The 26091-nt window shown below is 39.2% G+C and overlaps 1 protein-coding gene across 1 annotated transcript in view; it reads left to right on the plus strand.

Annotated features, from left to right (window-relative positions):
* The first annotated feature begins 4809 nt into the window (after positions 1–4809).
* COL19A1 (collagen type XIX alpha 1 chain) overlaps positions 4810–26091 on the plus strand; it is a 431873-nt gene continuing 410591 nt past the window's right edge. The window contains exons 1-3 of the mRNA XM_015472743.3: positions 4810–4988; positions 18166–18240; positions 19216–19315. Of these exons, the coding sequence (XP_015328229.2) occupies positions 4898–4988; positions 18166–18240; positions 19216–19315 (266 nt within the window). The 5' untranslated portion in view covers positions 4810–4897. The remainder of the gene's footprint in view (positions 4989–18165; positions 18241–19215; positions 19316–26091) is intronic.

Genomic DNA, 26091 nt, shown 5'->3' on the forward strand with positions numbered 1-26091 from the left:
ATTAAGTGATATAGTTGTAGAATTATTCTCAGTTTTCAGATGAATAAATGAAGTCTTGATGAAATTACATAGTGTCCATAACCAGGCAGAGCCTAGGCATGAAGTTTTAAACACTGTACTACACTGCTAATTTATCAACTCATAAAAATCACTTTGGTTAAAAATGCAAACAATCAAGCATATCTCTGAAGTTGAGATCAATATTTGTGAGCTCATTTACTTGAAATAAAACTGTTTTAACAGCTACCAACTGACTTGAAATAATAGCTGGGATAAGTTTGTAAAGTCATATGAGGATTATGGCTGTAGATGGATGAAAGAGTTCAAAAGAAATAAGCATAAAACCAGCTGTTTGATTTTTAGAACCACACATGTGGTTTTCATATTGAAATTACTGCTTCTAGCTATTCATGCAGAAATATCTAAATCTTGAATTAATTTTAAAATGCTAATCTAGGTATTTGGCACAGGCAGAATATCAAAGATGGTGGCTTTAGTTTTTTTTTTTTCCTAGAGAGTGTCTATTGACAACATCTAGCCTTTAGTGTCATGCATTCTTTTCTATTTGACTTGAATAAACTTTGAATTTGGAGAAGGCAATGGCACCCTACTCCAGTACTCTTGCCTGGAAAACCCACGGATGGAGGAGCCTGGTAGGCTGCAGTCCACGGGGTCAAAAAGAGTCGGACATGCCTGAACGACTTCACTTTCACTTTTCACTTTCCTGCATTGGAGAAGGAAATGGCAACCCACTCCAGTGTTCTTGCCTGGAGAATCCCAGGGACGGGGGAGCCTGGTGGGCTGCCGTCTATGGGGTCACACAGAGTCTGACACGACTAAAGTGACTTAGCAGCAGCAGCAGCAGCAGCAAACTTTGAATTATGGCAAAAATGGTATAATATGATTTGTATACTTAAAACTCTTACGATAGCTATTCTAATAATACTGCAATTAAATATACTGAGAGGACCATTATATTTTTACTTGCAGTCTGTTTCCATGTTTTTGTTGTTGTTCAGTCACTCTGTCGAGTCTGACTCTTTGAGACCCCTTGGACTAAAGCATGCCAGGATTCCCTGTCCTTCACTATCTCCCAGAGTTTGCTTAAACCCAAGTCCATTGAGTCGGTGATGCCATCCAACCATCTCATCCTCTGTTGTCCCCTTCTCCTGCCTTCAATCTTTCCCAGCATCAGGATCTTTTCCAATGAGTTGGCTCTTCCATCAAGTGGCCAAAGCAGGAGCTTCAGCTTCAGCATCAGTCCTTCCAATGATATTCAGGGTTGATTTCCTTTAGGACTGACTGGTTTGATCTCCTTGCTGTCAAGAGTCTTCTCTAGCACCACAGTTCGAAGGCATCAGTTCTTCGGCGCTCAGCCTTTTTTATTGTCCAGCTCTCACATACATACATGACTACTAGGAAAACCATAGCTTTGCTTATATGGACCTTCGTAAGCAAAGTAAGAAGAAGGCAATGGCAACCCACTCCAGTGTTCTTGCCTGGAGAATCCAATGGACAGAGGAGCCTGGTGGGCTACAGTCTATGGGGTTTCGAGAGTCAGACACAACTGGGTGACTAGACAATGATGACAAAGCAAAGTGATGTCTCTGCTTTTTAATACGCTGTCTAGGTTTGTCATTGCTTTTCTTCCAGGGAGCAAGTGTATTTTAATTTCACGGCTGCAGTCACCGTCTGCAGTGATTTTGGAGCGCAAGAAAATAACGTCTGTCACTGTTTCCATTGTTTCCCCTATGCATGAAGGGATGGGATGGGATGCTATGATCTTCATTTTTTGAATGATGAGTTTTAAGTCAGCATTTTCACTCTCCTCTTTCACTTTCATCAAGAGGCTCTTTGTTTCCTCTTCGCTTTCTGCCATGAGAGTGGTGTCATCTGCACATCTGAGGTTATTGATATTTCTCTCTGCAATCTGGATTGCAGCCCGGCATTTCACATGGTGTGCTCTGCATAGAAGTTAAAGAAGAGTGATAATAAGAGGCCCTGATGTACCCGTTTCCCAATTTTGAGCCAGTCTGTTGTTCCATGTCCGGTTCATGTTTCCATGTTAGTTACTTCAATATAAAAAAATAGCTTAAGTAACATTTATGTTTTTCATTACAGGGATTTGTTTTATTAAAATTTTTATTGTGGTATGTACAAAGTAGTAACCTACATCAGAAAGACAAACAATTATGAGAGGTAACAACTAAAGTTAAAAATGATGCCAAGTCAGGCTCAGATGAGATAGGCATTACATATATCCTTTGTTTTTCTTTAAATAGAAGGAAAGATTACTATTCAGAAGAGAAAAAAAATTGTGAAAAATATAATTCTACTTTTAAAATATAAATCATATGACCAAAAGGACAGGCCGAGTGAAAATCACTCAGTTATGTCCAACTCTTTGCAACCCCATCGACTGTAGAGTCTGTGGAATTCTCCAGGCTGGAATACTGGAGTGAGTGGCCTTTCCCTTCTCCGGGGGATCTTCCCATCCCAGGGATTGAACCCAGGTCTCCTGCATTGCAGGCAGATTCTTTTCCAGTTGAGCCACAAAGGAAGCCCTAAAGGACAGGCAAGAAAAGAAAAAGAAAAAAAAAAAAAAAAACAGATAAATTAAACTACATAAAAAAAAAAAAAAAAAAACAAACAACCTTCTCTGTAGCAAAGGACGCAATTAACAGAGTGAAAAGATAATCTACAACATGGAAGAAAATGTTTGCAAATCATTATGACTGATAAGGGGGCTTCTCTGGTGGCAATGCAGGAAATGTGAGTTCAATCCCTCTGTCAGGAAGATCCCCTAGAAAAGGGCATAGCAACCCACTCCAGTATTCTTGCTGGAAAAATCCCATGAGCTGAGGAGCCTGGCTGGCTACAGTCTATGGGGTCACAAAGAGTCGAACATGACTGAAGTGACTGAGCAAACACGCATGTCTGATAAGGGATTAATTTCCAAAATATACAAAGAATTTCTACAATGCAACAAAAACAAAAAAACAAGAAAAACAGATTAAAAAATAGGCAAAGGGTTTAGGTAGACATTTATCTAAAGAAGATATACAAATATCAGATAAAAGATGTTCAAATCACTAATCCTTAGGAAAATGAAAATGAAAACCACAATGAGATACCATTTTACACCCATTAGGATGACTGCTATTTAAAAAAATAAAAAAAGAAAAGAAACAAAGCAAAAAACCAGAAACTAATAATGTTAGCAAGGACTGGAGAAATTAGACCATGGTTCCCTGTTGGTGGAAATGTAAAATGTTGCAGCTGCTAAGGAAAACAGTATGGGAGTTCCTCAGAAAATTAGAATTATCATATGACCCTTTCTGAGTATGTACCCAAATCGAAAGCAGGGACCTGAACAGATTTTTGCACATTCATGTTCATAGCGGGATTATTCACAATAGCTAAAGGATGGGAGCACCCAGTGTCTCTCAGTGGAGGAATGGATAAACAAACTGTGGTATGTACATAGAGTGGAATGTTATTCAGCCTTAAAAAGGAAGAAAATACTGACACATGCTATGACATGATTGAAATTTGAGGACATTACTCCAGGTGAAATAAAGTCACAAAAAGATAAGTACAGCATGATTCCCCATATATGTGATTTAGGGCAGTCAGATTAGTAGAGACAGAAAACAGAACGGCGGTTGCCAGGGGCTGGGGGTGGGAGAAATGATGAGCTATTGTTTCATAGATACAGAGTTTCAGTTTTGCAAGATGAAAAGTTATAGATGGTGGTGGTGAATATACAATGTGAAGTACTTAATGGCATTGAACTATACTTTTAAAAATGGTTACAATGGTAAATTTCAATATTTGTGTTTTACTAGGATTAAAGGCTCCGCTGTCCTGGAATTCTCCAGGCAAGAATATTGGCATGGGTAGCCGTTTCCTTCTCCAGGAGATCTTCCTGACCGAGGGATCAAACCCAGGTCTCCTGCACTGCAGTCAGATTCTTTATCATCTGAGCTGCCAGGGAAGCTCCCCTGCCACCACCCCCAATAAAGATATATATATACAAATCATTGTATACGTGGTGTGGTTTTAAAAAGATTTCAAAGAAGAGAAATAAGAGGGTGTATGGACATTAATAAATAGGAACTAATCTGAAAATATTTTCAGAGCTTTCTCATGCATAATAAAGTCTACATTAATATATAGTGTCTAATTATAAGAAAAACTATGACAAATGTAGACAGCATATTAAAAAGCAGAGACATTACTTTTCCAACAAAGTTCTATCCAGTCAAAGCTAAGGCCTTTTCAGTATCATGTATGGATGTGAGAGCTGGACCTTAAAGAAGGCTGAGCACCGAAGAATTGATGCTTTTGAACTGTGGTGTTGGAGAAGCCTATTGAGAGTCCCTTGGACTGTAGGGAGATCAAACCAGTCAATCTTAAAGGAAATTAACCCTGAATATTCATTGGAAGGACTGATACTGAAGCTGAAGCTTCAATACTTTGGCCACCTGATGCGAAGGGCTGATTCATTAGAAAAGACCCTGATTCTGGGAAAGATTGAAGGCAGGAGGAGAAGGGGACCACAGAGGATGAGATGGTTGGATGGCATCACTGACTCAATGGACATGAGTTTGAACAAGTTCCAGGAGATGGTGGTGAACAGGGAAGCCTGGCATGCTGCAGTCCATGAGGTCTCAAAGAGTCTGACGTGCCTGAGTGACTGAACAGCAACAGCAAATTATATATAATCAGATATCCAATTACATAATTATATATAATGTGAAAATCTCTTGTGTTCTCCTTGGTGCTGAGGATTTTCTGGGGATGATAATGAAAGGAACTGCGTACACTAGCTCAATTCAGACATTCTGTTCTGTTGCAGATCTGTGGCCACTGGTTCCCATGGTTCAGAGGCGCCATGAGGCTCGCTGGCTCTTGGAGGCTTTGGCTCTGGGCAGCAGCGTTCCTGCTTCCTGCTTCCGCTTCCGTGATGAGCAGAGACAAGCCAGGTATCCAGGTCATCTTTGTGTCCAGTCTTCAAATGTTATTTGTAGTCTTTATTTTTAAAAAATTATGAAAATAAATCTTACAGTTAAAGAGGACATAGATTAAATCTACAAGTAAAAAATAGATAAGAATTTATTGTTTTCCCCATTGACCTTCAAGTCACACATTGAGAATGCCTAAATTTACATTTTTCAATGTATGTATTAGTCTAAATAGCTTTTGTTTATCTCATTGATATTTATAAATGTAAGTATGCATTTTGCATCCATGTGTCTATTTCTCCCTTTCACCTTTAAATGATGTTACTTAAATTATTCATATTATAATATGGAAACTCATTCCCAGTTAGTATTAAGGGATGTATCTAATGTTAATTAGGGAAAAGTGAAAACAGACTAAAATAGAAAAAGAAATGTAGCTTAATTATATGTCAGTTTTGTAGTGTCTGAGATGAAGTGAACAGGAAAATAACAGTCTTGAAAGCACTTTTTGACCTAAATAGATAATTGTTGTTATTTAGTGGCTGCATTGTGTCCGATTCTTTTGCAACCACATGGACTGTAGTCCGCCAGGCTCCGCTTCCATGGGATTTCCCAGGCAAGAATACTGGAATGGGTTGCCATTTCCTTCTCCAGGGGATCTTCCTAACCGAGGAATCGAACCCACGACTCCTGCCTTGACAGGTTAATTCTTTACCACTGAGCCATCAGGGAAGCCCTAATATTTACATGCAATTGTTAAATTATCAACCTCATAAATATTTCCAAAGGACTTGAAGGCAATTTGAAACATTTATTTCCATCTCTGATTTTTAAACATGATCAAGTGGCTAATTTGGAAACCTTTTCTTGAACATTGAGTATGTGTAAGTTACTGAACTACATGCATTCTATATTATAAAGTTTAACTAGACCCACTGAAAGGCCATTTGTTAAACAAAAAGAAGCTTTGACTTGCCTTCTGTGCAAATGACCACACATGATGAATTCTGACAATAGTCACATATGATGATATGTCCTGAGAGTGTGAGTTGCCTTGTGCTTATTCTTTTGAATATTTCTTTCAGAATTTTGGCTAACAAGGTATATACAGGTTTATAACACACCCCAGTAGAGACTTTTGAGACTTTTATAACAATCTCTTATAAAGATATAACACATCTGAGTCTCTTGAACATTTTGTAAGTCTTTATGATTTTTCACTAATTTGGCAGGAGGTACATTTCATAAAATAATCTACATGGGAGTTTGAATATGCTAACACCATACCAAAGATATCCTGTGGCTCTCATACGTTTTTGGGGTGGGGGAAACACTTTCTTTTATCAGAAAAATCAGGAATGACTCATGGCAAAAAATAGTACATAGGGCAGGGAGTTTATTCTGATAATGTTGCGACTTTCCTGAATTTTTTTAATGTCTCTTCATTTTAAGAGACATAGCAGGTAATGCAAGTAATTACTTAATCAGAGGGGATAGGACTTTTTTGGCTAGAAAGGAGAGTGCATCAGTTTCCAGGCACATGCTAGTGTGTAATAAGTGTTCCTGATGATGATCTGAAGGATCTACCCAAATGGTTTTCCAGTTTTAGTGTGAATAAGGATCATCTGGAGTATTGATTCCCCGGTCCCACTCCAGAGACACCTATGATGCAAGGCAGCCTGGGGCGGAATTCAGTAATTGACATTTTTAACCAGCTTCCCAGGTGAATCTAATGCCCCGTGTTTTAGGGAAATAAAGAAACACTCGCCTTTTTGATAATTGTCTCTTTTTTCCTCAGCTGGTTATCTTGTACCAGGTTCCTTTTATTTTTTATTTGTTTACGTGTTAATTTACACTTCAATAACTCTTTTTGGAGGGGTAAGAACATTTAACATGAGCTCTACCCTGATAAGACATTTCTTTATTTTTATAGCTGATCTGACCTTCCATTTATTTATTTTTAAAATGTATTATTACTTATTGATTTTTGACTCTGCTGGGTTTTCGTTGCTACAAAGGGTTTTTCCTAGTTGTGGCTAGTGGGAACCGTGCCGCAGTTGCAGTGCACGAGCCCCTCGTTGCAGAGGTTTCTCTTGCTGCGGAGCTCAGGCTCCAGGGCGCACGGGCTTCAGTAGTTGTGGCACGTGGGCTCAGTAGCTGCAGCTCATGGGCTCCAGAGCACAAACTCAGTAGTTGTAGTGCACGGAGCTCTTGCTCCGCGGCATGTGGGATCTTCCTGGATCAGGGGTCGAACCCATGTCTCCTGCATTGGCAGGCAGATTCTTTACCACTGAACCACCAGGGAGCCCCACGCTTCTATGTGTATAATAGAGTACTGTTCGCTGTGGATCTCCGGAAGGTAATCATCTTGCAGAACTGAAGCTCCGCCACCTTGGGATTTCCCTGAATGTGATGCTCCTGTACTTTGCTATCCCAATTCTTTAATCAGGTTTACTGTATATGGGGAAATTGGAATGCATATGTTCTGGCTCAATTTACTCTACCACATTAATCTTTCTGAAAGAGTTTCCTGGGTGTGAATTCCAAGTTAATCAAAAGTCTAGTAAGCTTTATGTAACTTGAAGCATGGAGGGAAATGACTAAAGATGAAGAGTTGATTTTATTAGATTGTCTGGTAGGAGGTGCTCGTGAAACAACTCACCCTAAACCTGCCGTCGAAGTTACTTGATTGAAAGTATCATTTGCATTAATTGAAAACGTCAGCACAGCCTGTCATGAGGATTACTGGAGAGGATGACATTCCGAGCCTGGCCTGACAGGGGCTCTTCTCGTGTCTTGTGTGTCTGATTCACACGCAAGATTCCCTTTTTAGTTTCCTCATGTGCAGACCTGTGTGTGTGGTCACTAACCATTTACCGGAGGGAAGTGATTACAGCTAAAAATAAAATATAACAAATCTGAGGGAGAGGCTAGGATTTCAACTCTGGAGTCTGTGAAGTTGTCAACAGTCTGCTGTTAAACTTAAATATACGAAGGATAATTCGAGTCTTTTAATTGCTTTACTGAACTCAGTGGAGTACTTAAAGGTTACTTGCAATATTGGCCCAGTTGAGATAGAATCAAGAATAATACAGAGAGATTCAATAACACCTTGAAAATTAAAATCCTGAAGCTATTCAGAATTAGTGGTTTCATATACTTTGGTCAGTGTTACCATTATGTTGAGATTATAAGGCATACTTGAGTGTTTTCACACAGCAGATAAACAATTTGAATGTGGCCGTTTCAGCTCAGTTGTCAAAAAACGGTGGGGAAGAAACTTGTATTAACAAATATATATTGCATGCATTAGCTCCAGACTGCCTTTAATCACTTTCTTAAAAATTTCCTCTATGATAGAAGCTTATGTATCATATGGTTCCTCTTTATCTTCCACTCTCCTTAATCTAGGAGCTTCTCAGTTGGCTCTGTGATGTGCTGTGCTAAGTGGCTTCATCCGTGTCCAACTCCTTGCAACCTTATGGACTGTAGCCTGCCAGGCTCCTCTGCCCATGGAATTCTCCAGGCAAGGATACTGGAATGGGTAGCTTTTCCCTTCTCCAGGGGATCTTCCCAACCCCAGGATCAAACTTGGGTCTCCCACACTGCAGGCGGATTCTTTACCCTCTGAGCCACCAGGCGCTAGTAGTAAAGAACCCACCCGCCAGTGCAGGAGAAGTAGCAGACACTGGTTCTGTCCCTGGGTCAGGAAGATCCCCTGGAGGAGGAAATAGCAACCCACTCCAGTCTTCTTGCCTGGAGAATCCCAGGGACAGAGGAGCCTAGTGGGCTGCTGTCTATGGGGTGACATAATTGGACACGACTGAAGCGACTTAGCAGCAGTAGCAGCAAAGTATAGTGTACAGGGGTCCTAAGGACAACTAGTAACAATCAAAAGAAAGGCCTCTGTCAATAGGGAGTCTGTCAGCCTTAAAAAAAAATGAAAAGCACCTGAAAGTTCTTATTTTGATACATTTTACCCACTTCAGTGTTCTTGCCTGGAGAATCCCAGGGACGGGGGAGCCTGGTGGGCTGCCGTCTATGGGGTCACACAGAGTCGGACGCGACTGAAGCGACTTAGCAGCAGCAGGAGCAGGATGAAAAGAATACAAGCTAGTTCTATGTCTGTGGTAAACTGCTGTTCACCTTCTCAACTGTAATCCTGAGACAAATGTCGTGTTGTGAGTTTTGTCAGTAAAGGTAAAGAGAACAATTTTCCTCAACCCATGTTAGAAAACAAGAGTAAGGCCTGTCAGAATGGCTGCCCCCAAAGAGACCACAGTTGACGAACACTGGCGAGGGTGTGGGGAAAAGGCACCCTTTGTACACTGTTGGTGGGCATGTAACTTGTTGCAGTTGTTGTGCAAAACTGTGTGGAGCTTCCTCAAAAAACTAAAAACAGAGCTACTGCATGACCCAACAATTCCACACCTGGGTATATATGTGAAAAAAACCTCACTAGTTTGAAAAGATACATGCACCTCAATATTCATAGCAGCATTGTTTACAGTAGCCAAGATTTGGAAGTAGCCTAAGTGTCCATCAATGGATAAAGAATAAAGGATAAAGCAGGTACACACACACAAGCACACACACAGTGGAACACTCAGCCATAAAAAGGAATGAAATTTTGCCATTTGCAGCAACATGGTGGACTTGGAGGGTATTATGCTAAATGATATGCCCCATGGACTGTAGCCTGCCAGGCCCCTCTGTCCATGGGATTCTCCAGGCAGTAATACTGGAGCCGGTTTCCATTTCCTTCTCTGGGGAATCTTCCTGACTCAGGGATCAAACCTGCATCTTCTGCATTGGCAGGCAGATTCTTTACCACTGCGCCACCTGGGAAGCCAGACAGAGAAAGACGGAATCTAGAAAGCAAAATGAACTACTGAATGTAACAAAAAAGAAACGGACCCACAGATGTGGAGAACCAGCTAGCAGTTACCAGTGGAAGAGAGAGGGGGTAATATAGGGGTAGGAGATTAAAAGGTACAAGCTATTATGTATAAAATATGCTACAAGTATAAGCATTGGCACTTGGAATATAGCCAATATTTTATAATAACTATAAATGGAGTATAAGCTTTTAAAATTATACAACTGTGTTGTACACTTGAAACATATAACGTACATCAACTATACCTCAATAAAAAAGAAGAGTGGTAAACAGAACGCCTGTGAAACTAGACAGACTTAACTGTGATTATAGAGGTAGTAATTCCATAATACTGGAGAAGGAAATGGCAACCCACTCCAGTTCTCTTGCCTGGAAAATTCCACGGATGGAGGAGCCTGATAGGCTACAATCCATGGGGTCAGAAAGAGTCGGACACGCCTGAGCAACTTCACTTTCTTTCTTTCTATAGTTCCTTTTGGAGAAGGAGGTGGCAACCCACTCCAGTGTTCTTGCCTGGAGAATCCCATGGACAGAGGGGCCTGGTTGGGCTGCGGTCTATGGGGTTGCAAAGAGTCAGACACGACTAAGCAACTAACACACACAATTCCATAACACAGTATGTGTACTCCTGAGGATATGAAGAAATAGAAAAAATAAAGCAGTCAAAACAGACAAGAGAGAGACCTGTTGCAGTTTCTCAGGAGGCAGCTGATGCCCTCCTTTCCTTCTCTCGTCGCACACGTTGCTCCCATGTAATCCCTTCCTTCCCTGTGCTATTTGAGAGGAGAAAGAAGGAATACAAACTGCCTTTCATGAATACCAAACCGACGACTTTTACATATAAGTGGGCGTGGAAAGACCAGAGCAGTGATAGGAAAAATATGTTTTGAAAGGCATGTGATCTAGTTCCTGGACTAGAACGCTTACCAGTTGAATAGGAGGCCAAGTCAGCAGGTGAGAACAAGGAGAAGGATTTAGAGATTAAGGCAACAAGTGATTTTTTTCAAGCACATGTTTCAAACTGAGAGCAAGGACAAAATACATTTCTACCAAATAAAGAGAATACCATAGGTACTGTTTGTTTGGAATGTGATTTTGAGAAGCATGTACAATACAGGGGGAAAAGCAGGACTATGGGAAATGAGTTTTATTTCATCACTGCCATCAAGTCACTGTTTAATCTGGGGGGAAGTCACATAACTTCTCTTAAATGACTTGTTCTTGGGCCCTCAGGTTTCTAATTTTTAGAGGAAGAGAAGGATAAAAATCTTTTTAAAATATATGTAATTTTTGTAGATAGTCTCGATGAAATCAGATAATCTTTCCCAAATCTGACCTAGCCTTCCTGTCTGGTGCTTTATCCCCTTGCGGTATCCTTCCAACCCTATGAACTGCCCGGGTCCTTCAAGCTAAGTCAGGCGGAAAGGGGGTCTGACAGTCACCGACAGCATCTTAAATCTGACAAGACTTCTGCGTTAATATTTGGAAAGGTCTGTTGATTAAGGGCCCCCAAGTAGTGCATCTTTGTGGTGAATTTTTAGTAATTACTTTTGAAAGGTTACCACGAGCCTTGGAAATGCTGCTGCTGCTGCTAAGTCGCTTCAGTCGTGTCTGACTCTGTGCGACCCCATAGACTGTAGCCCACCAGGCTCCCCCGTCCCTGGGATTCTCCAGGCAAGAACACTGGAGTGGGTTGCCATTTCTTTCTCCAATGCATAAAAGTGAAAAGTGAAAGTGAAGTCGCTCAGTCGTGTCAGACTCCTAGCGACCCCATGGACTGCAGCCTACCAGGTTCCTCCATCCATGGGATTTTCCAGGCAAGAGTACTGGAGTGGGTTGCCATTGCCTTCATTTGAAATGCTACCCCTGCCTAAATTCTCCTATCTGACAGGATGCTTGGATATGTGGGTCTTATAAGTAGTTCTTCAAGATACATGCACATTTACCCCAAAAGTATGATTTACTTTGTATTAAAATGTATCATTGCTTAAAGAAATTAACATATCCAATTTTTTATATCTACTTATATTGTATTGCCTTTTTTATGCAATGAACAATGAGACCCATGCATTCAGCTTATTGTACCTTGAGTCTTACACCCAAGGAATTAACATTTAGTTGTTTTATTTTCAACAGAAATATAGTTGACTTACAATATTGTGTTAGTTTCAGGTGTACAGAAAATACATATATATATATATAAACGTATATATATATATTCTTTTTCAGATTCTTTTCCATTATAGGTTATTATAAGGTACCGAGTATAGTTCTCTGTGCTATATAGTAGGTCTTTGTTGTTTTTCCATTTTATATATAGTAGTGTGTGTATCCCCACTCCAGTACTCTTGCCTGGAAAATCCCATGGACGGAGGAGCCTGGTGGGCTGCAGTACATGGGGTCGCTAAGAGTCGGACACGACTGAGCGACTTCACTTTCACTTTTCCCTTTCATGCATTGGAGAGGAAATGGCAACCCACTCCAGTGTTCTTGCCTGGAGAATCCCAGGGACGGGGGAGCCTGGTGGGCTGCAGTCTATGGGGCTGCACAGAGTCGCACACGACTGAAGCGACTTAGCAGCAGCAGCAGTGTGTATATATGAATCCGAAACTTCTAATTTATCTTTCCCCAACTTTCCCTGTTGGTAACTGTAGAAGTTTGTTTTCTATGTTTGTGGGTCAATTCTGTTTTGTAAATGTGCTCCTTTGTATCATATTTTTAGATTCCACATATGAAGTGATATCATGATATTTGTCTTTGTCTGACTTACTTCACTTAAATTAACATTTAGTTTTCATTTTTTTTGTTTAGCTTTTCATAACAGAGCACATATACTAGAGATATAAAGCTGTATTTGAATTTTATAAACTGAAGACTTTAGTGAAAAGCATTTTCATAAATATTATTGGAAATGTTCAATTTTATTTACTTCAAAGTGACAGGGGTATTATCTTGGCATCATCATATATTCATTAAGTCCGCAGAAGAATTTAAATAAGATATATACTGTTTCCAACTTGGCAATAAGCTGACATACCTTCCAGTCATTACCAATGCAACATAGTAGGAAGTTCCTTCCATAGTCTGGATGTGTGCTTGCCAATCATCTGTTGGAGTCTCCCTATATACATTGTGAAGAATTTAAAGTTAACCTCATTTACAACAGTCATACAGTCATTCAAAGTCATTGTAAAAAATTTGATCACAATTTTGGTGTTTTGTTTTATAAAAATTATTTTGGCTTACAGTGCTTTCTCAAAGACAAGCTGTTTTCCTCACTCTGTTGAGGTATTACTCACACAAAGGTCCACAAATCTTAGGTGCACAGTGCAGTGAATTTTTGCATAATGTATTTACACACCTGTGAAACTGCCTCTCAGATCCTATTATAGAACTTTCCAGAACCCCAGAAGACTTTCCTGGATCCCATCCCAGCTGACACCCTACCAAGGTAACCAGTACTCTGATATAGATAAGTCATACAATCTCTTGAACTTCATATAAATGGAATTCTAAAGTTTATATGACCAACCTAGATAGCATACTCAAAAGCAAAGACATTACTTTGCCAACAAAGGTCCGTCTAGTCAAGGCTATGGTTTTTCCTGTGGTCATGTATGGATGTGAAAGTTGGACTGTGAAGAAAGCTGAGCACTGAAGAATTGATGCTTTTGAACTGTGGTGTTGGAGAAGACTCTTGAGAGTCCCTTGGACTGCAAGGAGATCCAACCAGCCCATTCTAGAGGAGATCAGTCCTGGGTGTTCTTTGGAAGGAATGATGCTAAAGCTGAAACTCCAGTACTTTGGCCACCTCATGAGAAGAGTTGACTCATTGGAAAAGACTCAGATACTGGGAGGGATTGGGGGCAGGAGGAGAAGGGGATGACAGAGAGTGAGATGGCTGGATGGCATCACGGACTCAATGGATATGAGTTTGGGTGAACTCTGGGAGTTGGTGATGGACAGGGAGGCCTGGCGTGCTGCAATTCATGGGGTCACAAAGAGTTGGACACAACTGAGCAACTGAACTGAACTGAAAGTTTGTATTCTTTGGAGGACGGCATTTTTTTCCACTTATTATATCTATGAACTTCATCCAGGTCATTGCATAGAGCAGTGGTTCATTCCTTTTTATTGCTACACTTTTTCATTGTATATACCACAATTTGTTTATTTATTCTTGTCAATGAACATTTGGTGGTTTCCAGTTTTAGATGCTTATGAGTAATGCTGCGAGGAATATTCCCTTCTAAAAGAGCCTTTTACACCATTTCTGTACTCCTTTTTCTTGGGTTATTGATGTTCCAGGTTTTGAGTTCATGATTATTTAGCTTTAAGAAATGCTATGAATTTTCTTAAGTGGTTGTACTGACTTCCACTCCCATGAGCAGCAACATAGGGAATCTCGCCTGCTCCACATCCTCATTAGCACCTGTGCCGTTCTTTAATTTTTAGGCGTTTAGTGGTCTCACTGTGATTTTGCTTTGCATTTCCCTGATTACTAATGGCGTTGAGCACCTTTTCATGGGCAGGTTGGCAATATGAATATTCTCTTTTGTGAACTGCTTAGTTTTTTTTTTTCACATTATCATGATAGGGTTTTCAAACTTTTCCCAGTCAAGTTGTGAAAATTCTTTTTATGTTCTGGATATGATCCTTTGTTGGATATACATATTGTAATAGTCCCTGGATAGCCTTTTCACTCTTTTAACATTGTCTTTTGATTATTAAGATTTCAATGAAGGCCAATTTGTCAACCTTTTGTGCTTTCTGTGTCCCTATCAGTGAATATTTTCTACCCTCAGTTCATTAAGATTTTACATGTTTCTGTAGTCCTTTATTGCTTTACCTTTCACATTTATGTCTAAGAGAATCTCTAGTTAATTTCTGTGCATGGTGTGAGGTAAGGGTTCAGTTTTGTTCTACACTGATGTTCCATTGGTCCAGAATCACTGATTGAAAAGACCATCCCTTTCCCATTGGAACTGCACTTGCCCTTTTGTGGTAAATCAGGAGATCACGTGTGCACAGGTCTGTGTCTGGACTCTCTGTTCTACTGATTTGTTATGTGCAGCAGCACTACATTATAAAAGTCGCTGGTGTACAATGTTGTAGATCCTCTGGCTTCTTCTTCAGTTTTGTCTTAGCTGTTCTAGTTTTTCTGCAGTTCCACTTAAATTTGAGAATCAGCTTGTCAGTTTTCACATACACACTCACATAGGAATACACACACAACCTGCTGGGATTTTAATTGGTACTGAACTACACCTAGAGATAAAATTGAGAATTGACATCTTAACAATATTTAGTCTTCCAGTCTAAATACTTGGTTAGTCCATTAGGTTATTTAGGATTTTAATTTCTCTCTGCAACACCGTCTAGTTTTCAGTCCAGAGATCTTGATGGGATATTTAGTTTTTATAAAAATGATGATGAACTCAGATAAAAATGGATATGACTTCAATTTTCTTTAAAAAAAAATGGGCAGCATTTACAAAATACCCAGTTTTGTTATCATGTTAAGATGTCTGAGATAAGAGTTTCCAAAGTAGCTAAATATTCTTTAAAATTATTCAGTACTACATGTTTTAATTGTGTGTGTCACATCTTATATGTCTGATTAAGTGGTAGTACTATTTATAACTTGATTTACCCTTCTTGGTAGGTATATTAAGCTGAGGCCGTGTCACCACCCTTGAAGTCTACGATGCATTTGTTAAGTGAAGGATTGAGAGGCTGAGCAGTTGACCAGGAGAATCAGTAGTTTCCACTTTCCATGGAGCAGGACACAGTTTGATTTTCAGCAGTTCATCTCTGTGTCATAAAATCTTTGAGGTCATTAAACCCAAACCTGAATTTCAGAAAACATGAATTTTTGGAAAAATAAGGTTGTGATTGTAAGATGGCAAAATATTTCATCAATTTAGGTTAAGAATTGTCTAGTTGTACAGTTAGCATATTATAAAAACTGGCTGAAATTATGCCTGAAATGGCTATTAATTTCCTAGAATCTTGTTGTTCAGTTACTAAGTCATGTCTGATTAGAACTGCAGCACACCAAGCATTCCTGTCCTTCACTGTCTCCCAGAGTTTGCTCAGACTCATGTTCATTGTCTTGATGTTGCCATCCAACCGTCTCATCCTCCGTCATCCCCTTCTCCTCCTGCCTTCAATCTTTCCCAGCATCAGGGTCTTTTCCTATGAGTCTGCTCTTCACATCATATGGACAAAGTACTGGAGCTTCAGCTTCAGCATCAGTCCTAATGAGTATTCAGGGTTGATTTCCTTTAGAACTGACTGGTTTGATCTCCTTGCTGCCCAAGGGACTCTCAAGAGTCTTCTCTAGCACCACAGTTCGAAAGCATCAGTTCTTCGGTGCTTACCCTTCTTTACAGTCCAACTCTCACATCCATACATGACTACTGGAAAAACCATAGCTTTGACTATATAGACCTCTGTGGACAAAGTGATGTCTCTGCCTATTACTAAACTGTCTATGTTTCTCATAACTTTTCTTCCAAGGAGCAAGCGTCTTTTAATATTGTGACTGCAGTTGCTGTCAGTCAGTTCAGTCACTCAGTTGTGTCTGACTCTTTGCGATCTCATGGACCATAGACTGCAGCAGGCCAGGCCTCCCTCCCCATCATCAACTCCCGGAGCTTACTCAAGCTCATGTCCATTGAGTCAGTGATGCCATCCAACCATCTCATCCTCTGTCGTCCCCGTCTCCTCCTGCCCTCAATCTTTCTCAGCATCAGGGTCTTTTCCAGTGAGTCAGTTCTTCACATCAGGTGGCCAAAATACTGGATTTTCAGCTTCGGCATCAGTCCTTCCAGTGAATATTCAGGAATGATTTCCTTTGGGATTGACTAGTTTGATCAACTTGCAGTCCAAGAGTTTTCTCCAACACCATAGTTCAAAAGCATCAATTCTTCAGCAATCAGCTTTCTTTACAGTCACTTTTGCAGTCATCGTAGTCTGAATTAAATTTAAATATACCCCAGATAATAAGAAATTAGTGTATACATGTATAGTATTATATTAGTATATTGGGATGCAATGAATATGTAAATCCACTGTGAGTGTAAGCAAACTTGATCATTTCTTTGAACATCATTAACTGCCTCAACACATAATTAGTATTTTCTCAATGATTTTTTGGAGAAGGCAGTGGCAACCCACTCCAGTTCTCTTGCCTGGAAAATCCCATGGACAGAGGAGCTTGGTAGGCTGCAATCCATGAGGTGACGAAGAGCCGGACACGACTGAGTGACTTCACTTTCACTTTTCACTTTCATGCATTGGAGAAGGAAATGGCAACCCACTCCAGTGTTCTTGCCTGGAGAATCCCAGGGACAGAGGAGGCTGGTGAGCTGCCGTCTATGGGGTCGCACAGAGTCGGACACGACTGAAGCGACTTAGTGGCAGCAGCAGCAGCAATGATTTTTATCTCGTTTATTTTTCACTATAGACCACTTTAGTATAGCAGAAGTCTGCTTTTGCTATTTAGTTTTATTTTAATAACTTATTTCAGGCTGCTCTAACAAAAATACCATAGTGTTTGGAACTTAACCTACAGACATTTATTTATCACAGTTCTGGAGACTAAGTCTGAGATCAGTGTGACAACCTGGCTAAGTTCTTGTGAGAACCCTCTTCCTGAATTCCTCACAAGGTGGAAAGAACTCCTATTTCTCCAGTTTTTGTAAAGGATATGAATCCCATCATGAGCACTGCACCCCTATGACCTCATCCAAACTTAATCAAGTCCTAAAGGCCCCACTTCCAAATACCGTCACACTGGGGATTAAGACCTCAGCAAAGGAATTTGGGGAGGGACGCATTTAGTCCACTGCAGTCTCCTTCTGCTCTAAAGTTTAATATCACTAATACCAAAACCTGAATACAAGTTATGTTAAAATAGTAGTAGTTCGCTTGTTCTAATATTAGAATATACTTTGAATATGAAAATTTAACAATATTAAAGCTAGCTAATTTCCTACTGTCAAGTATATTGTAGCAATTAGAATATTAGAGCAATAAAATTGTAACAATAGCTAAGACTAACAAGCATTGTCTGTATTCCAGACACTTCATGTATATAACCACATGTAATTCTCATGAACACACAATTAAGTGGGTAATACTCTTATCCTCGTTTAAAAGAAATTTAATAAAAGAATTTAATTTCTTTCCATTTTATCTTACATTTCTGATTGTGTTACATGATTCACATTTATTCAAAGAAAAATAATAGACCCTATACTGAAAATTCTCAATATTTTTTTTTTTTAATAGAAAACCAGTGTCCTATACTGAGAACAGAGGGACGCCGGTTTAGACAAGACAACAGAGATAAACTTGAAGTTTCAGGTAAGCATGATAATCTTTCACAAGGAAGCATTTTTGTGTAAAATTATAACCAAACATGTTGTGTATTGTAGGTAACTCCTTGACATTGTAATTTAAGATGATAAGACCAATATCAATAAAATTAAGAGCAAAGCAGGCAGATGATATACAAAAATTTCTGAGAGCAGAGTTCTACATTGTTTAACCTGACGACCAACAATTCAACCTCTTGGAGAACAAAAGTTATTTGAAATTATAAAAGTCATATCTATTGTAGAAAATGTGAAATAAAGAAAGTGTATGAGAAGGAAGATCTCAATACCCCAGTATGGTGACGGCGCTCATTTTGGAACATACCTACCCTTCTTTCTCTTTTTCCCTTTAATCCTCCATTTTCTCTCTCCACCCTCCCTCCACTCTGACTCATGCACACATAATCATAATCCATACACTGCATTTGAAATCCACGCATTTCTCCACACCAACATATATTTTTCTAAAGCATGATATTTTTAAAAAGGCTGCTTAGATTTCAGTTGGATGGGTATGCTGCTGCTGCTGCTGCTAAGTCGCTTCAGTCGTGTCCGACTCTGTGCGACCGCATAGACGGCAGCCCACCAGGCCCCGCCGTAATAGTGCTTTTTATTTAACTAGTTTTCTGTCTTTAGCTATCAGAGCTGGTACAATAAGCGACTCTGATTATTTATTTAGAATCATTCCTATATCAAAGAAAATTAATATTTGAATCTCTTGAAATATATTTTGTCCTCTTACAGATTCATGTTGATGTATGGCAAAACCAATACAATATTGTAAAGTAATTAACCTCCAATTAAAATAAATAAATTTATATTAAAAAAATAATTTTACAATTTAACCTGAAATAATGAATCTGCAGATAATGACTACAAAAAATCCTATTTAAAAATCAGTATCTCTGTGAGTTTACTATATTTAATAAAACTGCTGGATTAAATCATTTGTTACACTTCACAGGTTTTGACCTAGCAGAGCGATTTTCTCTGAAACATGTGTTTTGTGAAGGTGATAAAACCTGTTTCAAATTGGGAAGTTCACTTCTTATTAGAGACACCATGTAAGTAAAATAATAATTTTTCTTTATGTTTTTGAATACTATATAAACTACTTTCTAAAGAGATTCCAAATAACTTGTTTAAAAATAAAAAGTTATCTTGACAGTATCACAATCATTTGAATGCTGCAGTAAATGTGATGTTTTTATATGTGGTTTTTAATAATCTGCAAACTGATCTTGTTCTGTGGTGTTAATTTACATGTATAGATAGAGGCATGATTATTATAAAATAGTAATTAAATCTATTTTTGAAGAAATATTATTTATGTTTAAACAAACTAATCAAAATTAGATTTTAAAATGTGAATTTGAAACATAAGACCAGTGTAGACTTAGAGACAAAAGACTGATATTTATTATATTTATTTCCACATGCTTCATGCATAGGGATAAGCTCTATGATAAATTAAAAGAATTTACCCCTTATTTATTGTATATATTGTATAGAGTAAACAGTAGGATAAAAAAACTTTTTCTTTTTTTTTTGATCTTGATATTTATTTCAAAATGGATTTACCTAAGGCTTTTTTATTGTTTGTTATCTTTATTATACTTCTGATAAATGAGACTAAAAAGAATCACTTTCCACTTGAATATTTCCCAGTTGATCAGCAATTATACAAAGCAAGCATTCACTGTATGGCTGACTATAGGTAACTGGAGGATGGATCAACAGTAAATCAGAAAGCCTGAGTCATCAAGAAGGCAGATAGAACATATATGGTTCTGATATTCAGCCTTTGAGTCCAAGGTGAACATTCCAGTGTATGACTACACTGCAATGAATAAAGCATAAAATTCTGCTTGGTTTAATATGCAACACAGATGTTTTTGTGTGAAAACACGCATGGATGTTTCCACTTCCTGATGGGTATTCTAATATTTGAGTTACCAGGTAGAGTTGTTGAGAATCTCAGCTTTGAAATTCTCAAAGAGAAATAGCATTAATTATCTCGTTGCCCATCCTCAGAGGTATCATGTAAACCAGGTTCCTAACTCCTTGAGAAAATTTTCTTTTAAATTTTCTATTTTGTGATTCTTTAGATACTTTTAGTTTAATGATATGGTTCCTTAAAAGTAAACTGCTCGTTAATTGGTAAGAAATCAGAGGGCTAAGGAAGAGGGTAATTTGATATCAGGGGATGTAACGGTGATTGTCTGCTGGAGAACTTCAGCAGATGTCACTGTACAGACCTGTGCTATCGTGGGTGTCTTAAGCCTGAAAGTGGCTTCACACGCACACATTAAACCCTCAGGGCTTGACAGCTCCCTGTTTGGGTATTCATATGCAGTAAAGAAGAGTCCATTTGTGTCTCATATATTTCATATATATTGCTTTAGATGTTTCTTAAACATAAATTTAATTAATGAATTTAAGAAAGGCAATAAATCCTTTTCCAAAAATTAAAATGCATGTTCTCTCTCACCTTCTCCTGATGATTTAAACCCCTCTAATTCTGGCCAGGTGGCCAAAGTATAGGAGTGACAATTTTAAGTAGCTACATTGGAAAACTTGTTGCCACATTTAGACAGTGCCATTCTCTTTTGAGTATGCATGGTAATAAATACTGTGTATGACTTGAAATTTATTTTTTGATTTTGGGCTCTAAATCACTGTGCTACTGCTGGGCAATCAATATAAGTTAATTCTCCAGCTCTGCACAGGAGAACTCTGGTCCCTCCACTTCAGGAAACTGGAGGGGATCTGGTTAAGCTGACTAGTGAGTGTCAAGTAGCTTGGCTCATCTCCACTTACATTTTGCTCTGTGAGCCAAAGATGCTAGGATGATTCTCTCACATGATGCCATCTTGATTTTTCAATGAGACTGGAGTAAAGTTGCAGCTATTTATATATTTGTAAATGAGCTGCCTTGCAGAATCAGCATGTGAAAAGGCAGATGCTAATTCACATGGAAATTGGGACTTTTTCTATGCCTGAGCTTTTTTTTTTTTTTTTTTTTTTTTTACTGTTGTGGCATCTTCCAGGTTTAGGAGGGGAGATATCTTATGAACTGTTGGTCTCTACCCAATGGACACTTTGTGCCTTTAGCCTGGCTTAACCTGGGGACCCAAAAGCAGCTCTTGCAAGGGTCCTTCAGGAAAACATTGTTGTCCCCAGAAAGGTCGCACGGGTACAGGAACATGTGATGAACTGTTTATGTTTGGTTTTCTTTTCAATTCATGTCCATCTTCAGTATTCCTTCGGATAGGAAATAATAAGTATTTGGGGCTTGCTGCTTAGTTTTCTAGAATCATCTTTCTGGAGGAAATTCCCTTAGCATTTTTTTATCTACAAGTTACATATCTGGTTATGTAGAAGAAATAGTGATTTCTATACACATTGAGAGCAATATTCCAGATGATCATGCTCTGATTATCTTTAAATTGTGTTTCAGCAATTATCAGGGAAAGTGGTGAAGTTCTGAGAGAAAATTTCATAAAACATGCATATGGTATGAAGCACCTTATTTATTTGGTTTAATATAATTCTTTCATTAGTTGCTTGTATATAAGCATGTTTTTAAATAAAAATGTCTTAGTAGTTGAATAAGTAAATTTAAAATGTAACAGAAAAAGTGAATTTCCTGATTTATTATTGAATTCAAGGATGGTTAAGAGCCTTATCTCTCGGGTTTTGTGTCCACAGAATAATGTGTTGAAAAGGATTCTGAGGCCCTATTGAGTTCAGTATGTTGGAGTGTTATGGCCCATTAGCAAAAAGAGGGGGGAAGGGAGGGTTCACATATGTCTCAAGTCTGTAGCTTCCCTAATTTAGGATGATACATGTGAGACGGTGGCTTTTGCTACTGAAACAGTTCCCAAAAGTGGGGGAAAATGAGGCTATGTGTGAAAAAATAATCAGCACGGATTAGTAAGATTTTATGAACTTGGATAGTGTAGCTAGAAACAGTTGGAATAATTGACTGATACAGTCCTCTTTGCTTTTATTATAAACAAATACATCTCCAGTGAAGAGGAGTTGTCTCTCTGTCTCTTTCATTAAACTGGTGGTTACATTCTGGAAGCAAAGGTCTATTTAATTTCACAGCTTTACATGGAAAATATGAGCTGGAGGAAGGTCTTCAAATTTGTGTTTTGTAATACATAATAATCCTCAGCAACTAGGAAACCCCACACTATATACATAGAAAATGTACTGAGTTTTTAAGAAGATTTTCAGTTTTGTTTTTTTTTTTTTTTATTGTTCTGGCATCTTAAGCCTTAACAGTTCCCTTGGAAATATTCCTAAATATGGGAAAACTGTTATGTGTATTGCAGAGCATCATCAGCCCCCAGTCTTTGCTACTATTGAATGGTTTACACTATGGGCATATCTTTTCTACACAAACCTTCACATTATGCTCAGACTTTTATTACTGTATTATATTAAATAACACTACAATGTACCAGAAGGTTGCTTCCTCTGTTTTTCTAACTAAAGAGGCCAGTTAAGACCCACCACTTACTCATCCATTGCCTCCTTGTTTATTCTTCACATATCCATTCATTCAGTAGATGTTTATTGAGCCAAAAAAATCCATAAGATTGATGTTTCGAGTAGAAATCCAAGCTTGTTTTTAGAGATCTTGCTCTATACTTATAATTATGTTCCATCATTTTTTACCCATCTGTTTGCATTTGATATGCAGATATCACCCAATTTCTTCAGTGGCATTAGATATTTTTGTTATTAAGTTCTGTGTTTTAACTCAAAACTTGTAACAAGTATAAATAAAAGTTGTAGCTTACTGTAAAAAGTATTTTAGGGGTTCCTGAAATTTTCTTTTTTGCTAAGGGTTGAATAAGAGGGAGCATTCAATAAGTCACTGAAATGAATCCAGTCTAGTCCAGAGCTCATCCTTTCATTTAACATTTACTAGGCACCCCACTCCAGTACTCTTGCCTGGAAAATCCCATGGACGGAGGAGCCTGGAAGGCTGCAGTCCATGAGGTCGATGACGGTCAGACACGATTGAGCGACTTCACTTTCACCTTTCACTTTCATGCATTGGAGAAGGAAATGGCAACCCACTCCAGTGTTCTTGCCTGGAGAATCCCAGGGACGGGGGAGCCTGGTGGGCTGCTGTCTATGGGGTCGCACAGAGTCGGACACGACTGAAGCAACTTAGCAGCAGCAGCTTCCAATGGCCTGAGCACTTCCTTAGGCTCTGGGACTGCACTGGGGTAGGATGCAGGAGTAATCTTGCCTTCCCAGAGCCTGCTGGAAAGACACACAATGCAAAGAAAAGCTGCACTCTGTTCTTGCCTCGACCCAAGAAGAAACTGAGCTGTGTTCTCTCATTTGAGCATAGGCTGCCAGACTCAAAGCCCACAGCTCCTCTCGTAAAAGCTACACTTCCTTAAGCATCACACACAGGCTGATTTTCAGTATCTTCATTCCTTCCCTCATAAGAGCCAGTTTTCCAACCATGTTTAATTTTTATTACTCTTTGGGACCTCTGCAAGTTCTCAAAACCAGTTAAATTCTAAATCTCAAAATTACGTTCAAAACTCTGATACTGAAGCTTCTCATTGCTGAAAATTTTGGGAGGATTACTTCATCATTTCATTAAACTATAGAAAATGAATATTTATGCATTCCTTGGATTTCATTTGGGGCATTCTATATAGGAAGTTTCCCATGTAATGAAATGTGACTTAGTAAAAAGCTGTCCAGCTGTTTACATGAGATTGACTGACAGCTGCACATAAGTCTGTTAACCAGTCCAAGCTCGTACTGCTCGCTGCACCGCAAGCCAATGAGGCGAGAGAAGATGGTGGACTAGTGTCCCAAAGAACCATCTTACCTGAGGTGAAATTCAAGCTTCTTTTCTACTGAAAGGGGAGGGAGTGTTGCTGGTTGTTGCAAACATCTTGGTGTTGGAATCCTTTGTTCTTGCAGCATCCATAGGTCTGGTTTCATAGTGTTCCTATAAACCCTCAACAAGACAAATGCTATTCTCTGTTCTGCAACTTTTTATCTCTGTATGAATGGAAAAACACTATTCCTTTAAAGGTTAGAGTCATGAAAATGGGCTATCGTGTATATTTCAGGCTATAGGTAACATTTTTTTTAATAGATTCAGTTCAGTTCAGTTCAGTTCAGTCGCTCAGTCGTGTCCGACTCTTTGCGACCCCATGAATTGCAACACGCCAGGCCTCCCTGTCCATTACCAACTCCCAGAGTCCACCCAAACCCATGTCCATTGAGTCGGTGATGCCATCCAGCCACCTCATCCTCTGTCAACCCCTTCTCCTCCTGCCCCCAATCCATCTCAGCATTGGAGTCTTTTCTAATGAGTCAACTCTTCGCATGAGGTGGCCAAAGTACTGGAGTTTCAGCTTTAGCATCATTCCTTCCAAAGAACACCAAGGGCTGATCTCCTTTAGGATGGACTGGTCAGATCTCCTTGCAGTCCAAGGGACTCCCAAGAGTCTTCTCCAACACCACAGTTCAAAAGCATCAATTCTTTGGTGCTCAGCTTTCTTCACAGTCCAACTCTCACATCCATACATGACCACTGGAAAAACCATAGCCTTGACTAGACGGACCTTTTTGTTGGCAGTAATGTCTCTGCTTTTGAATATGCTATCTAGGTTGGTCTTAACTTTCCTTCCAAGGAGTAAGTGTCTTTTAATTTCATGGCTGCAGTCACCATCTGCAGTGATTTTGGAGCCCAAAAAAATAAAGTCTGACACTGTTTCCACTGTTTCCCCACCTATTTCCCATGAAGTGATGGGACCAGATGCCATGATCTTAGTTTTCTGAATGTTGAGCTTTAAGCCAACTTTTTCACTCTCCACTTTCACTTTCATCAAGAGGCTTTTGAGTTCCTCTTCACTTTCTGCCATAAGGGTGATGTCATCTGCATATCTGAGGTTATTGATATTTCTCCCGGCAATCTTGATTCCAGCTCGTGCTTCTTCCAGTCCAGCGTTTCTCATGGTGTACTCTGCATAGAAGTTAAATAAACAGGGTGACAATATACAGCCTTGATGTATTCCTTTTCCTATTTGGAACCAGTCTGTTGTTCCATGTCCAGTTCTAACTGTTGCTTCCTGACCTGCATACAAATTTCTCAAGAGGCAGATTAGGTGGTCTGGTATTCCCATCTCTTTCAGAATTTTCCATAATTTATTGTGATCCACACAGTCAAAGGCTTTGTCATAGTCAATAAAGCAGATGTAGATGTTTTTCTGGAACTCTATTGCTTTTTCCATGATCCAGCAGATGTTGGCAATTTGATCTCTGGTTCCTCTGCCTTTTCTAAAACCAGCTTGAACATCAGGAAGTTCACGGTTCACGTATTGCTGAAGCCTGGCTTGGAGAATTTTGAGCATTACTTTACTAGCGTGTGAGATGAGTGCAATTGTGCGGTAGTTTGAGCATTGTTTGGCATTGCCTTTCTTTGGGATTGGAATGAAAACTGACCTTTTCCAGTCCTGTGGCCACTGCTGAGTTTTCCAAATTTGCTGGCATATTGAGTGCAGCACTTTCACAGCATCATCTTTCAGGATTTGAAATAGCTCAACTGGAATTCCATCACCTCCACTGGCTTTGTTCATAGTGATACTTTCTAAGACCCACTTGACTTCACATCCAGGATGTCTGGCTCTAGGTCAGTGATCACACCACAGTGATTATCTGGGTCATGAAGATCTTTTTTGTTCAGTTCTTCTGTGTATTCTTGCCATCTCTTCTTAATATTTTCTGCTTCTGTTAGGTCCATACCATTTCTGTCCTTTATCGAGCCCATCTTTGCATGAAATGTTCC

The sequence above is a fragment of the Bos taurus genome, chromosome 9 (genome assembly GCF_002263795.3).
Source record: "Bos taurus isolate L1 Dominette 01449 registration number 42190680 breed Hereford chromosome 9, ARS-UCD2.0, whole genome shotgun sequence".
Classification (NCBI taxonomy): domain Eukaryota; kingdom Metazoa; phylum Chordata; class Mammalia; order Artiodactyla; family Bovidae; genus Bos; species Bos taurus.